This window comes from Corythoichthys intestinalis, chromosome 20 (genome assembly GCF_030265065.1).
Source record: "Corythoichthys intestinalis isolate RoL2023-P3 chromosome 20, ASM3026506v1, whole genome shotgun sequence".
In the NCBI taxonomy this organism is placed as follows: domain Eukaryota; kingdom Metazoa; phylum Chordata; class Actinopteri; order Syngnathiformes; family Syngnathidae; genus Corythoichthys; species Corythoichthys intestinalis.
The window spans coordinates 33,886,667-33,901,922 of record NC_080414.1 but is presented as its reverse complement, the minus strand read 5'-3'; the positions used below and the strand labels follow the sequence as shown (position 1 = coordinate 33,901,922).

The 15,256-nt window shown below is 40.0% G+C and overlaps 1 protein-coding gene across 2 annotated transcripts in view; it reads left to right on the top strand.

The window, feature by feature from the left end:
- The window catches only part of col11a1a (collagen, type XI, alpha 1a), a 193,780-nt gene that overhangs the window by 76,796 nt on the left and 101,728 nt on the right, over nt 1-15,256 (top strand). For both annotated transcript variants that reach the window (XM_057824244.1, XM_057824243.1), the window contains 6 exons: nt 712-777; nt 943-984; nt 4,225-4,287; nt 9,456-9,530; nt 9,661-9,744; nt 10,333-10,389. In XM_057824244.1, coding sequence (XP_057680227.1) covers nt 712-777; nt 943-984; nt 4,225-4,287; nt 9,456-9,530; nt 9,661-9,744; nt 10,333-10,389 — 387 coding nt within the window. The remainder of the gene's footprint in view (nt 1-711; nt 778-942; nt 985-4,224; nt 4,288-9,455; nt 9,531-9,660; nt 9,745-10,332; nt 10,390-15,256) is intronic.

Genomic DNA, 15,256 nt, shown 5'->3' with positions numbered 1-15,256 from the left:
AGAGTAGTTTTCGAAGCCAGAAGACTTTTTACTATTCCTATTCCATGTTTTTCCACCAGAGGGCACTAATGCTGTTTGGACGAATAATGTTTTTTTTATTCTGCAGATTTTTTTCCTTAATGTTTTTTTGTATTTCTTTGGCTTAATGTCGTTATGTAATAATTTATAGTACAGTATAATACTATTATTACAGTATAATATATACAGTATATCAAACATTGTAAGCAGTTACTCACCATGTTACTCATTACTTGAGCATTCTTTTTTTTTTTTTACTTGGACTTGAGTACATCTTTTGGATGACTGTAAAATTATTAGTCTCTTTTTTAAATTAAATTATTATTTTAATTTTCCATCTCTTTCTTGAGTCAAATTTTTGGCTACTCTACCCACCTCTGATTGTTTTGCACAAAGTGAATGCACCTTATCATGTCTTTCTTTCCTTGGGTTTGCATGTCAGCAGCAACAATTTGTTCACTTTTACCTCACCATTGGTTATTCTGCACTGTACAAATACAGGTACTGTATTGCTCCACTTCCAACACACTCAGTTGGGCTTCAAATCTTGCTCCAGATAACTAACATTTGCCTGTTTAGTCATTTCACTCCAGTGTGTCAGTCTTAATTATGCCTCTGGCTCCCACATATTCATGACGTCCAGTATACATACGGAGCAAAATGTGTTACCTCTTGCTGTCCTTGTTATCACAGGTCGCTGGAGCTGGAGGAGCTTTTGGCCAAAAGGGAGAGAAGGGCGAGCCAGCTGTGATTGAACCTGTAAGACATTAAAACCTGGTAGTCAGGGATTCAAAATGACAAGTCAGTCTTTACTCTTTCTGTAGTAGTGTAAAATACTATGAACAGGAGTAAATGTGTTTGTTTATACTCATTGTTTTTCTATGGCCAGTGCTTGTGGGGTGAAACAATATTTGTTTTTTCAAGGGGATGCTGATTGAAGGACCACCAGGACCCCCAGGCCCAGCTGTGAGTATATATTTATATACAGTGGTACTTCTACATACGAATTTAATTCGTTCCGGGACCTGGCTTTTAAGTCGAAATGGTCGTATACATGTAGTCCCCGGGTTACGAAGTGATTTTGACTTTACAACATCATTTTGTCGCTGCTGCTTTTTTTTTTTTTTTTTTTGCGTAAACAGTAACTTAGTATACATCAAAGTACTGTATCTTATTTCTTGACTTTATTTTATTAATATGATTGTTCTGCACTTTGGCAAAATGTGTATTTGTGTATAATCTTGACTTTTGTTTTGTGATGTATGCTTTTATTTTGCCGCAGGAAGCGTAGAGCAGATAGTACTTCCCCACGCGAGTACATACAGTGTATCACAAAAGTGAGTACACCCCTCGCATTTCTGCAGATATTTAAGTATATCTTTTCATGGGACAACACTGACGAAATGACACTTTGACACAATGAAAAGTAGTCTGTGAGCAGCTTATATATTAGAGTTAATTTATTTTCCCCTCAGCATAACTCAAAATATAGCCATTAATATCTAAACCCCTGGCAACAAGAGTACACTCCATAGAAACTACATACATCCCTAAATGTCCAAATTGAGTACTGCTTGTCATTTTCCCTCCAAAATGTCATGTGACTAGTTACAGGATTGCTGCAGAGGTTGTAGAGGTGGGGGTTAGGCTGCTAGTGCTCAGACCATACGCCGCACAAAACGTACGTTTTTACTAAGGTGTGTACTCACTTTTGTTGCCAGGTGTTTAGAAATTAATGGCTATATTTTAAGTTATTTTGAGGGGAAATAAATTTTTATTTATATAACCTTCACACAGACTACTTTTCATTGTGTCAAAGTCTCATTTTGCCATTGTTGTTCCATGAAAAGATATACTTAAATAGAAATGTGAGGGGTGTACTCACTTTTGTGATACACTGTACACACGAAGAAGAACATATTTGCGCACATGAAGAAGAGCGTAGCGCACACACGAGGAAGAGCGCATTTGCTCCCAGGAAATTTTGCGCAGCCGAGTGAGCGAGAGAAGGGAAAGATTACAGCTTAGTTTACTGTCTAGCTAGGATTTAGCTCCAACATCTTGGAGAGGACAGTACAATGACGTACAATACGATAACTATTTTATACATGTTTTTGGATAGTTATGAGATTTAAGGGATATTTAGGGTTACTTAAAGATTTAATTCCGATTTACGTGGAAATTCAGGTTACGTCGCCAGCGTTCGTAACCCAGGGACTACCTGTATAACGTAATTCGATTAATTGGTTCCATGGCCCAAAAACCTACGCTGAGTCCTTGATAAATACTGCAGGCACAATTTGAAATAGCAATTATATATAGTAAAACAAATAAATTATAAATACAAATTGGACTAATAATAATAATAATAATAATAATAATAATAATAATTGACACGCCTCTACAACATCGCGTGGACATCGGGGAGAGTGCCTCTGGATTAGCAGACCGGGGTGGTGGTCCACCTTTTTAAGAAGAGGGACTGGAGGGTGTGTTCCAATTATAGATGGATCACACTCCTCAGTGTCCCTGGTAAGGTCCATTCAAGGGTGCTGGAGAGGAGGGTCCGTCGGGAAGTCAAATCTTGGATTCAAGAGGAGCAGTGTGGTTTTCGTCCTGGCCGTGCAACAGTGGACCAGCTCTTCACCCTTGGCAGGGTCCACGAGGGTGCATGGGAGTTCACTCAACCAGTCTACATGTGATTTGTGGATTTGGAGAAGGCGTTCGAATGTGTGCCTCGGGGAGTCCTGTCAAAGGTGCTCCGGGAGTATGTGGTACCGAGCCTCTTGGTAAGGGCTGTTCGGTCCCTGTAGGACCGAATTCGTTCCCAGTGAGGGTTGGACTCCGCCAAAACTGCCCTTTGTCACCAATTCTGTTCATAGCTTTTATGGACAGAATCTAAGCGTTGAGGGGGTCCAGTTTGGTGACCTCAGCATTACATTGCTTTTTGTAGAAGATGTGGTGCTGTTGGCTTCATCAAGCCGTGACCTCCAACTCTCACTGGAGCTGTTCGCAGCCGAGTGTAAAGTGGTTGGGATGAAGATCAACACCTCTAAATTCGAGACCATGGTCCTCAGTTGGAAAAGGGTGGTGTACAATCACCGGTTTGGGAATAAGATCCTGCCCCAAGTGGAGGAGTTCAAATATCTTGGGATGTTGTTCACGAGTGAGCGTAGGAGGGAGCTGGAGATCAACAGGGGGATCGGAAAAGCGTCTGCAGTAAAGCTCTCGATTTATCTGTCGATCTACTTTCCTACCCTCACCTATGGTGACGAGCTGTGGGTCGTGACCGAAAGGACAAGATCCCGGATACAAGCGTCCGGAATGAGTTTCCGCCACAGTGTGTCCGGGCTCTCCCTTAGAGATAGTGTGAGAAGCTTAGTCATCCAGGAGGGACTCGGTGTTGAGCCGCTACTCCTCCACGTTTAGAGGAGCCAGTTGAGGTGGCTCGGGCATCTGGTTAGGATGCCTCCTGGACGCCTCCCTGGAGAGGTGTTCCGGGCATGTCCTAACAGCGGGATGCTCCAGGGGCAAATCAGGACACGCTGGAGAGACTATGTCTCTCAGCTATCCTGAGAACGCCTTGGGATCCCGCCGGAGGAGCTGGTTGAAGTGGCTGGGGAAAGGGAAGTCTGGACTTCCCTGCTAAAGCTGCTGCCCCCGCGACCCGACCCAGGATTAAGCGGCATGTGATGGATGGAAAACTTGATGGAGCTGGCGACTTCCTTGACGATGTTTCAATATCAATAATAATAATACTAGTAATGAGAGTCGTCCTCAGGATCGTAGACATATTCCGGCCGTATTGTCGAGCCAATTCACTGACGTGCACACCATGCTCACATTTTTCATCATTTTCTTCTTAATTTCAAAGGTAAGAGTCACCGTTTACGTTTTTTCACTACCTGCACTAACCTTATTTGGACCCATGTTGATTTCCCTCACAAGAGATTCCGCCGTGGGGCCGTCTTGCAGGAAAATAATGAAATTGTGACGGTGTTGTAAATCGTCATATTTCGAGCATGTCATCCTTTGTCGAGTTGAATGACGAGTTAAATTGTACATCGGACGTGAAAAGGATCATATGTCGATGCGATTGGATGCGAGGTACCACTGTATATAATTTTTTTCACCATAATTATCACCTGAATCGATAGTCACATTATGGTGTTTGTCTGTTAACTTACTGTTGTTGGATATTTTAAGGGTCTTCCTGGTCCCTCAGGCCTACAAGGACCCCCTGGTGCTGCTGGAGATTCTGGTGACAGAGTGAGTAATTTTCATTCAAAGATTTGCTTTTTTCCGCCTCTTTTCACTACTAAAAGAACCACACTAGTCACTAAATTAGACGAAATATATTTTTCTAAATGTGTATATTGGCAGAAAACACATGTAATGAAGATGATTACAACTTTGGTAAGACATTTTATTTCGTAATTACAGTCCATTCGATTGGTAATAAGAACTAAAAAAAAAAATTTTGTAATGAAAATAAATATATCCACACAATTGTACAATGAAGTCAAAATATGGACACCAAACATCTAACTCTGATTGATGATTGTGTTTTCAGCAGTTGGGTATCATTGGCGTAAAGTGTCAAATGCATGCCTTACTTGCATGTTGTTTTAAGTTAATTATGATCTCAGCAGCTGCTAAAGTTAATTACATCCAGCCCAGGATTTCAGTGTGTGTGCATACTAATCACTTAATCGGTTAGGTGCCCCGGAGGTCAAAACTGCCATGTTTGCACAATATCAGAAAAATGTTTTTGTCACGTCAAAGCAAATTGTTGTACTGTGAAAAGTCTTTGTTTGCTACACAGTGTGTCAAAGAGTCATCTATTTACATTCATGCCGTTTGAGTGCTTTGCATCGTTTTACTACACTTAACAAGATTTTATCAAAATTATTATTGCTATTTTAAGTTATCAGTATATTAGTATTCTGGTTAGATATGACCTTATAAGACATGGAAGTGTTTATTTCGACAAGTTAAGCCAACTTGAACATTTTGTGCTCTAGTCTTGAGTTATGCATATTAAATGGTGTACTTTCTGGACTCAGGCAGGCAACCCAAACTTGAAGACACTCCATCTAACATTGGATGTTTGTTTTGGACTGCAGACAGATGCTTAAAGATGGACATGGCTAGTTGTGTGCATGAGGGGGAGAACTAAGACTGACTAACTTCTTTACTCATATGGACAAGTGCAATTCATTCAATCATTCATTCATTTAGGTCAATACACTGTAATTTTCGGACTATAAGCTGCTGCTTTTTTGCTGTCATTTTGACTTATAGTCCAGTGTGGCTTATTTATCATTTATTTGGGTTAATAGGTAACACGTTATTTAACAGCGGTGTCATAAGACTGCCAAAGACCGTCATGATAATGACATGAAATTATCATGGGCATTAATGAATGCTTATGATGATTGTCATTTAGTGTCATCCAACAAATTATGTAACAAACTCAATTTATGTCCAGCTGGGATCTTTTACATCCATTCAAAGGTGAGATAATTTGCTGGATGACACAAATTGACATCCGTCGTAAGCATTCATTAATGCTCATGGTAGTGTCATGTTATTGTTATGATGGTCTTAAGTAGGCCTGTCGCGATAACAAATTTTAGTGGGCGATAAATTATCTCATATATTATTGCGATATGCGATATTATTGCCCCCCCCCCCCCAAAAACAATTTTTTTGAGCGTTTATTTATTTATTGTCATCATCATCATCTGTATCATTGACAGTTGCAAGATGTGATATGAGCAACCCGAAAAAAAGACTAGGGCTGACGAGAGAAGCATATGCTTATCAAGTCCCATCCCTTTTTAACCGATTTACAATAACAAAGTGAGAATACAGTATATATTAATAGATCAAGTACACCCATTTAAACGCAATAAATGTTTACTTTTAAATTAAAAAATACCTTTTAAGAAATCACAACTAAAAACAATAGACGATGCCTCTTTCAAGTAAAAGACAACAGTATTAATACCACACAGAAACACGTAATAAATATCTTTTTTCAACAAAAAATAAAATTGCACTTAATAACTGAAGCATTTAGGCACATAGGTATAAAGTTGCAGTAACAGTAATTGCACTTCAACAACAACAGAGAAAAATAGACTAATTAAGTAGCAGTAACAAAAAATTGGCTCCCAAAGGTATCAAATATCATTTAACAGAGGTAAAACGGTCTCATTTCTTCCGCAATGTAGCGGACTTCACTTTCTGTGAGGGAACGCTATTTTGCGCGGTGTCGTCTGTATTTCTCACATCAAGCGAATACCTCTAATTGTCAATTAACGTGATGAGGAGGCTTTGCTTGTTGCGATGCAGTTTTCTTACTAAGCAGTGAAAACTGGAGAGGATGATAGTGTTTCGAATGAGCATGTAGATTTATTCTGTTGGCCATCTTTGTTGAAACAACCTCGAGAAACATTTTGCAGACTGGTTCGTCCTCTTCCTCATTCCGCTCGCTCATTGCTGTGCGCCGCCAGTGTACTCGGCCCTGCCTCCATCCATTAAATGACGGTCACTCAAACTCAAATGTATAAAACGAACATACCCAGAAGTCAACAAAACAGAGTGGCACAAGGAAGCTGAACTTTAAACAGCGCTGTCAAGCACGTCTGCCACACATCTGCCGCAAGCGCGTGCGTCACGCGCGCACGTGCACGCGAGGCAATAAATCGCAGCAGGAAAATTCCCGTCTTCATTTTTATATACCGTGCGATAAATGGAATTATTGCATATTGCGACAGGCTTAGTCTTAAGACAGTTTTATGGTGCCATTGTCAAATAAAGTGTTACCAAATACCATAACTAGCATTTAATGAAACAACTGGAACAGTGACTGAAGAAATAATTAGCACAGAACATGAATTTTGATTGTAATTTACATCTGTAGCGCTGCAATGCATGCTCGGAGGCATGTTGGAGGACAACAGTGTTGACAGCAGGTGGTTGCAGAGGTTGACTGTCTCCCCCAAGGGAGCAGTGATGGCCAAATGAAGCTTCTTAAAGCAATGAAGCTTTGCAGCCAATTGGTTCAAAACTTCATGGTGGTTCATTTGGTCTTATGACAGTCACATGATGCCGCTGTTAAATAAACTGTTACTGGTTAATATCTTTTGGTGTAAATATCCCATAATACAGTAAGGACAGCCGCGGCTTATAGTCCAGTGCGGCTTATTTATGATCAAATGCCATTTTCGTGTCAAATTTGGTGCGTAGCGGCTTATAGACAGGTGCACCTTATAGTCCGAAAATTACTGTAACAGCTATTCCAAGATACTCTTGTCCCTTTTTGGAATTTTTCACAAAATGACAAACACTCTAGTGTTGACAATAAGGGAAATAAGCCACTGAAGTTCACTGGCCCCACTACCAAAACCATTGGCCCAGGTCAACACGTCAGTTGTTGATCCCAATAATCACCAAAAAATAATAATTTGCTTGAATAACACAAATAACCTTTATTTTTATTTCTTTAGGTAGATTTATTGAAAAGGGATATTTTTGTGTTTATGTTTATAATTTTTATTATTTTGTGTAACATCAGCGTGTTATGAACTGGCGTTTTGTCATCGGCATTTACCGTAATTTTCGCAACATAATAAACTTGAGCACCTGACTATAAGCCGCCACCCACCAAATTTGACACGAAAACGTTTTTTGTTCATCGATAAGCCGCACTGGACTATAAGCCTCAGTTGTCCTCACTGTATTATGGAATATTTACCCCAAAAGATATTAACCAGTAACACTTTATTTGACAGCGGCATCACATGACTGTCATAATACCAAATGAACCACCACGAAGCTTTGAACCAATTGGCTGCAAAGCTTTGCTGCATCAAGAAGCTTCATTTGGCCATCACTGCCCCCTTGGGGGAGCCTGTCAACCTCTGCTGCCACCTGCTGGCAACACTGTTATTGTCCAACAGGCCTCCTAGCATGCTTTGCAGCACTACAGATGTAAATAACAATCAAAATTCATGTTCTTTGCTAATTATTTCTTCAGTTACTGTTCTAGATGTTTCATTAATTGCTAGGTATGGTATTTGGTAACACTTTATTTGACAGTGGCACCATAAAACTGTCATTAGAAATCATAATTATGACATGACACTGTAATGAGCATTAATGAATGCTTATAACAGATGTCAGTTAGTGTTATCCGGCGAATAATCACACTTTTGAATGGATGTAAAAGAGCTAAACATAAATAGAGTTAGTGACATAATTTGCCGGATGACACTTAATGATATCTGTCAAAAACATTCAGTAATGCCCGTGATAGCATCATATCGTAATTATGACGGTCTTTAAACAGTCTTATAACGCCACTGTCAAATAAGTGCTACCTATTAACCCAAATCAATCAACAAATAAGCCGCACTGGTCTATAAGCCGCAGGATTCAAAACGAAGGAAAAAAGTAGCGGCTTTACGTCCGAAAATTACAGGACCTGTTTTCAACTTTACGGGTTACACCAACCTGGAAAACGAATAACCCAACCACAAACATTAACAACAAACACACACACAACAAAAACATTTTTTCTTGGAAGCTCCAGAGGAAGGCGGGCCCGCGGGAGAGCCCGGTGCCTGGGCAAATGACTGCCCTCTGGAAGTCTTCTCTGTCTCTGTTGCCGTGGCAACAATTTAGAAGTCAAAATTATCACATTATGGTCATACCATAGGCTTCATACTCGTTAACTTTTCTCTAACTTACGTGTCTGCATATGTGGGCATTGATCTGCACACCTCACCGTAAACCTTGTTTTTTGTCACATTATAGCCACTGGGGCTGAAACGTTCTCTTCCTTTTCTTTTCATATTGGATTTGTCTTTCTCTGAACTCGTCCGGTACTTTTCTTTTTCTTAAGTAGTCTTTTTTCCCTGGTGCTTGGCCGGGTGCTAGGGGTTTCAGAAACATGTCATTTCGTAGTATAACGTTAGGTGGGTACTGAGATACTGACAATCAATCAGCAACAGTAATCGGGTTATGCCTCGCGGACAGCAACGGCTGGCTGCTTAGACTGTAAGGTTGTCTTTGATCCGGATAGCGTAACGTCATCAAAATACGGAACCACTGGGAATGAAGGTGAATACGAATTTTTTAAAAAATCGACACATTCATTTTACTTACATTATTTTACCCTGACGGTTTTTAAAAGTTTTAAACGTTCGGGCCACCGGGCCATTTATATTGTCGATCCCTGCACTCTCAAATGTATTATCTAATATTACCTTGAGTTGCATTTAGTTTTGGATTCATCCAAGATGTGAAACACAAATTAAAATATTAAACCAAAGTGTATTGGTTTTTATTGACGCTCAACGGCATTTGATGATAGTGTATAACAATTAATTAATCATTGATTATTCTATACATGTGTTCCACTTTAGGGTCCTCCTGGTCGTCCTGGTTTGCCCGGTGCTGATGGCCTGCCAGGGCCCCCTGGTACCATGCTCATGCTTCCGGTATGCTCTAAAAATATTAAATGTTAAAACCAAACATATTTCTGTCCCACTAAATAAATAGGAACAATTACTAACGGACTGAAGAACCTATTCATGGCTTTATTTTTGTCTGTATATTTGTGTATAACAGTTCCGCTTCGGTGGTGATGGTGAGAAGGGTCCAGTGGTGTCAGCCCAAGAAGCCCAAGCTCAAGCCATTCTTTCTCAGGCTAGAGTAAGTGTGTAAAAATGTATTTGTCACGTGGGCTGAAAAATAGCAATATGCAAAGGCCACTGAACAAATAGTTGACTGTTAAAAGTACTCCTAGAACTCTCAGCCTGGGGTGGCCAAAATTTATAGGTGTTGAGAATACCCCTGTATGTCGGTGCAGAGTTAGCGTTTAACTTTTAAGTTTAAAAATCCATCCCAAGTACAATACAATATTATAAGTGGTAAGGTATAGATAATTAAGGAATGTTCAATGTTAGAAATGCAATGCGCGGGATAATACATCTTGTCATTCAGATGTTGAGGAAAACTGCAAAAAATCCTCATAATTAAAACTCTTAATTATTACCCATATAACATATTTTAACTCGGATTAATGGTAACTCGGATTAATGGTACAATGAGAAGAATTTGCATGCATAACATGATAAAAACATTATTTGACTATAAAACCTATTACAAATGTATTTAAAGCTGTGTTATATCTATTTCTCCCCGCAAAAAAATGATTGCTGATGTACATTTGAAGAAACAAAATGTCTATAATTTCCAGAAATCATCTATACTGCCATTCATTTCGTATTTACCTCACAGCTCGCAATGAGAGGACCCCCAGGGCCAATGGGTTTGACAGGAAGATCAGGGCCAGTGGTGAGTAACTTTTATTTTGACCATTAAATGCCTTTTTCTCTTTTTTCATATATCTTTCTGGCTTTAATTTTTGATTGTAAAACCAGCAAAAAAGTACTTTTCAATGAAACATGTTTAAGTGCGAATTTACAGTAGGTTTTTTTCATCATCATCAATTGTTACATTACAACAGGCTAAATAAAGTTGTCTCTTAATGTTTTGGGTTACATGTAATTTGATGTATTACATTGTGCCAAAGTTCAAGCCAGATGATTTCTTGAGAAATGTTGCATCATCACATTTTGGCTCTGTGACACCATGCACACCGCCTGCTTGTTACCATCTAGGTGCTACCAGCTTCTTAAATGTACTTCTGTCCAACCCCCACTTTCCACTACCTCCCTGTCGGGCTTGTTCATACACGATTCACTCATCTGCTGCAAAAAGTGCACCGACTGGGCCTCTGTGAAGTCAGCCTTTCACTGGCTTCAGTCCAAGTGCAATCATCTAAAATCGAACACGTTAAAATCTTACTGCATTGTGTGTGGATTTAGCTTGAAATAGTCCAACGGAAGTGCACAACATGTTGTATTGCTGTGTGTCCTTTTGTCTTGCTATTTTTAAGGCTTTTGTATAATAATTACTGTAGTGTAACATACAAAATAAATATATAATAATCATTCATCAACATGGTTTTAGTTAACCAAAGTATTTACAAATCTGTATTTATATTCAAATGGCATGCTTACTAACAGTCATTTTAAGCAAGGGCGTAGGTTTACATCGGGACGGTAGGGACGGAACACTAGCAACTTTTCAGGATGCTCAAATTGTCCCCACCAACTTTAAAGCAACCTTATTTGCATTATACAATGACTTCAGTTATTTAGATTGTCTACCCATATGTTGTAAGGATAGAAATGACCCTACAATTATTAAGTGAATCACAGTACTTTCATTATATTCAGACTTATATTGACCCTTTTGCACTTGCTGAATGTGCCAGTCCATTTTTCCCCCCTCAATCGCATGTTTGATTGGCTGATGACTCCTCCGCCCCCTTCGAAGACGAGGGGTATTAGAATTTTTTTCCCGACAGCAGGAGCCACTGTAAGTAATGTAAAAAGACGTCAATTTTATGCTGCTGGGAAACACACCACTAATTTTGCTACTGACGGTCTGACCTGCATCAGAGTTAGCATGACATTAATCTGTGCAAATTTCTCAAACTCGAGGAGGAAGCTGCTTTGAGAGAACTATCCTCCTGTGTATTTTCTACTATTAACGTTAATGGAAGTGACCGAAAGTCAACAGGAAATGACGCGAAATGGCCCAGTAACCCAAAATTAACAGGATGTGGCCCGTTATTGCCTAAAATCAACAGGAAATGACTGAAAATTGACAGAAAGTGAACTGTAAACGCCCCAAAAGGAAAAGGAAATGGCCGAAAACCAACAGGAAATGACTTGAAATGCCCCAAAATTAATGCATTGGCTGCCACTAATGGCCATGGACGTGCAATCCGTTGAAGTGGGAGGGACAGCAATGATAAACTCATTCCAATTTACAGCAAATGTAAAGGTTCCTATCAATAAATTGGCTTCTGAAGGGAATTGTACCTTTTCTTGTAGGCATCGTCTAACTGTTTGTATTACTCTAACACACCCAATCTAAAATTAATATCACTTATACCTAGGGATGGGAATCGAAATCCGATTCCAATTCGGAACCGGTTCCGAGTGTTTCGAGGCCTCGACATCACAATGAAAAAGCCTGAACGATCCCTTTAACGATTCCTAAAGATGCGTATTGCATCGTGACGTGTGTTGTTGTCCAGACGCATCTAACTAGCATGGCGCCAAGAACCACTCGCTCCAAAGTTTGACTACACTTCACCAGGAAAGAGTGTGAAAATGAAAGGTTACGACGGGTAAGCACGAGCATTGCAGCCATAAACATAACAATGACAGCACATAGGTTCAAACGCTCAAAAGTGTGTCTTCACTTCACGAGGAAAAATTACAACAAAGCGACTTGCAGTCATTGCAAGGTGGAGATAACTGCATCGGGAGGGAATACGATTGCGCTGTCCTCACAGAGAGGCTAAGGCTCAGTCCTGGCTATAAAGAAAAAAAAAAAAAAAAAAAGTCCCGGCTATACAGCTAGCTAAACTCCCAAATGACGATGCAGAAGACGTTGGTATAATTTGCTGACTTTATTCAACCATCACTTGAAGAGTGAAACTAAGAATAGAAATCAAACAAATCAAATTCGTCCCCAATAACAAACAGGTTTGCATCAACGTAAATCAGCGATGATTAGCTGCTAATAACAGTATGGTTAGCATTCGTTCGCTAGCATTAGCAAATCGTTCAAACCACTACACAACTGGAATTAAGTGTCCGATCGCGAGTGGAAACACAACAACAACAACACAAAAGATGATACATACAGGCGTTGCCTCTGTAGATATTAACATTAACAAAGAACGTAGGCTCGTAGAAGTGTTTCCCTCTCTCACTCACTTGGATGCGGTATTTCTTCTTTCTTCTCCAGCAGTCCTCAAACTGCGGCCCGCGGCCCAAATACGGCCCGCCTCCACATTAGGTCCGGCCATTTTGAATTTTTTTTTTTTTTCTCAATCGGGTTATTTATTTTCTGGCCTTTTCCTTGAAGAATTCAGAGAGGGTTATTTGGTTATTATCTATTTAATCAATAGTGTTTTTATTATTAATTATTATTATTATTTTAAAGAATCCAGAAAGGGTTATTTGATTGTGGCTTTCTGAAAAACAATAATTTTTTACATTTATGCACTTCTGCAATCGTCACACTTTTTCTGTAACAAACTGACCCCGGCCCCTCATCAGAGAAGGGAAAAGTTATGTGGCCCTCACAGGAAAAAGTTTGGGGACCCCTGCTTTAACACATATTGCCAAAGGCAGAACAAAAACCTATCTGCCAATATATACCAATATTTTTTATTTCTATTAGATAAATGTTTCAGTAAAATGTTACACATTCTTGTGTATTTGCCACTTATTGCCACAGTTAACATTGAGGCTTTGGGCCTCTTTTGATCTCGTTGTGAGTTTGTAAGGTTGTGACTTCTGAGTAAACAAACTCGATGCCAATCAAAACGTTTGTTCTTTTTCCCCAAATTAGAATCGATAAGAGAATCGATAAACAATCGAATCGTTAAGCAATATCGATAATGGAATCGGAATCGTAAAAATCCTATCAATTCCCATCCCTACTTATACCATAGTTTAAGGAAAACAAGCAGAATATAGGGCATAAGAGATACATGACGCCTCCTTATCACGGAAGCCCAGTGCATCATGCAACTGACTGAGCAAGATTGACGCTGACTAACAGGTGATAGGCAAGACATCTACAAGCTCACGTCTCCACGTCAGTTCTTCCGGACAGTCCAGAACAAATGGCGGGATGTCCTGTCCCAACACAAGGAACACCGGAGAACGCCCGATATCCAATGATAACACAACTGATAAGACTCCAAGAGCCCCTTTGACGCTGAGGCGGGCAAAATCTCCCACTGCGGTTGCCCCAGTAACGGTGACGCAGCAAGTGTGATGCACGAACAGCCTAAACTGCGATAGAAGATTATCCTAAACACACCCTTCCTCCTGCCCACGGCCCACCCCGCAAGAGCCTTCAAAAGACTGAATGTTTAACTAAGCATTGTCATTTTTCTCAGGAACTTTTTGTTGACTTGTGATAGGGTGACCTTGGAATGAGTCTGCCCCCTCGCCTGAGTCTGTTTCTGTTTCGCCTTGCCGTTTAATCGCTGTCGACCTGAATAAATTGTCAACTTGTGCTTCGAAGCCTTTTTCCAGCTTTCAAAATGGAGTCAGTACAAGGGGTTAAGACTAAGGTTAACTCGTGGAGTTTGGTCTTTTGGCCGGGTTGGTGGTATCTCGCCGGTCTGGGTCGTTGGAGCTGCGCCAGCGTGGGTCCAGCGGTTCGGCTGGCGTGATTCCGGCAATCTAGCTAAAAGGTCGGATTCCTTCACTTCATATTGTTGAGAAATGTAACCCTGACCCCCGTTCACCCAATCTGTTTGGTCTTATTTACTGTATGTCCCATCCCCAGCAAAAAGTGTACATGCAGGTTATGCTGTTATAACGTCCCTACCAATATTGAGACCAAACCCTTGGTTTTAAGTAGTGCACTGTATTTCATACCTTACTGCAAGGGTGCCCATTACGTCGATCGTGGGTAGCTCGCCGCATCAAAAAAACAAACATTTTATGTATTTATTCATATATTCTTAAATGCACATAGTTAATTACGTTATTTAGGCAACATAACCTCATATGTCACTCATACAACTTAATTAACTACAGGGGTTGGACAAAATAATGGAAACACCTAACATTTGGCTTCATAATCATTGTACATAATTGTTAAAGAATGGCATGAGGAACATTCTAATGAAGTTGAGCATCTCGTATGGCCGGCACAATCCCCAGACCTCAATATTATTGAGCATTTATGGTCAGTTTTAGAGATTCAATTAAGACATCGATTTCCACCGCTGTCGTCTCGGAAAGAGTTAGATAGTATTCTAACCGGGGAACTGCTTGAAATTAATTTGGAAACAATTTAGAAGTGTTATGAATCAAAAACTCGGAGAATTGAAGCTGTAATTGCCACAAAAAGCAACCCTACACCATATTAAATTAGTTTTTGTTGATTTTTTTAAGGTGTTTGCATTATTTTGTCCAACCCCTGTATGAACGTACATTTAAAAAAAAAAAAAAGTTTTGGGGACCACCCCAACCCCCCTCTGCTGTTAAGGTTGTCTCCTTGAAAGTAGATCTTAGGGCAAAAAACAATGAGCACCCCTGCCTTACTGTATGTT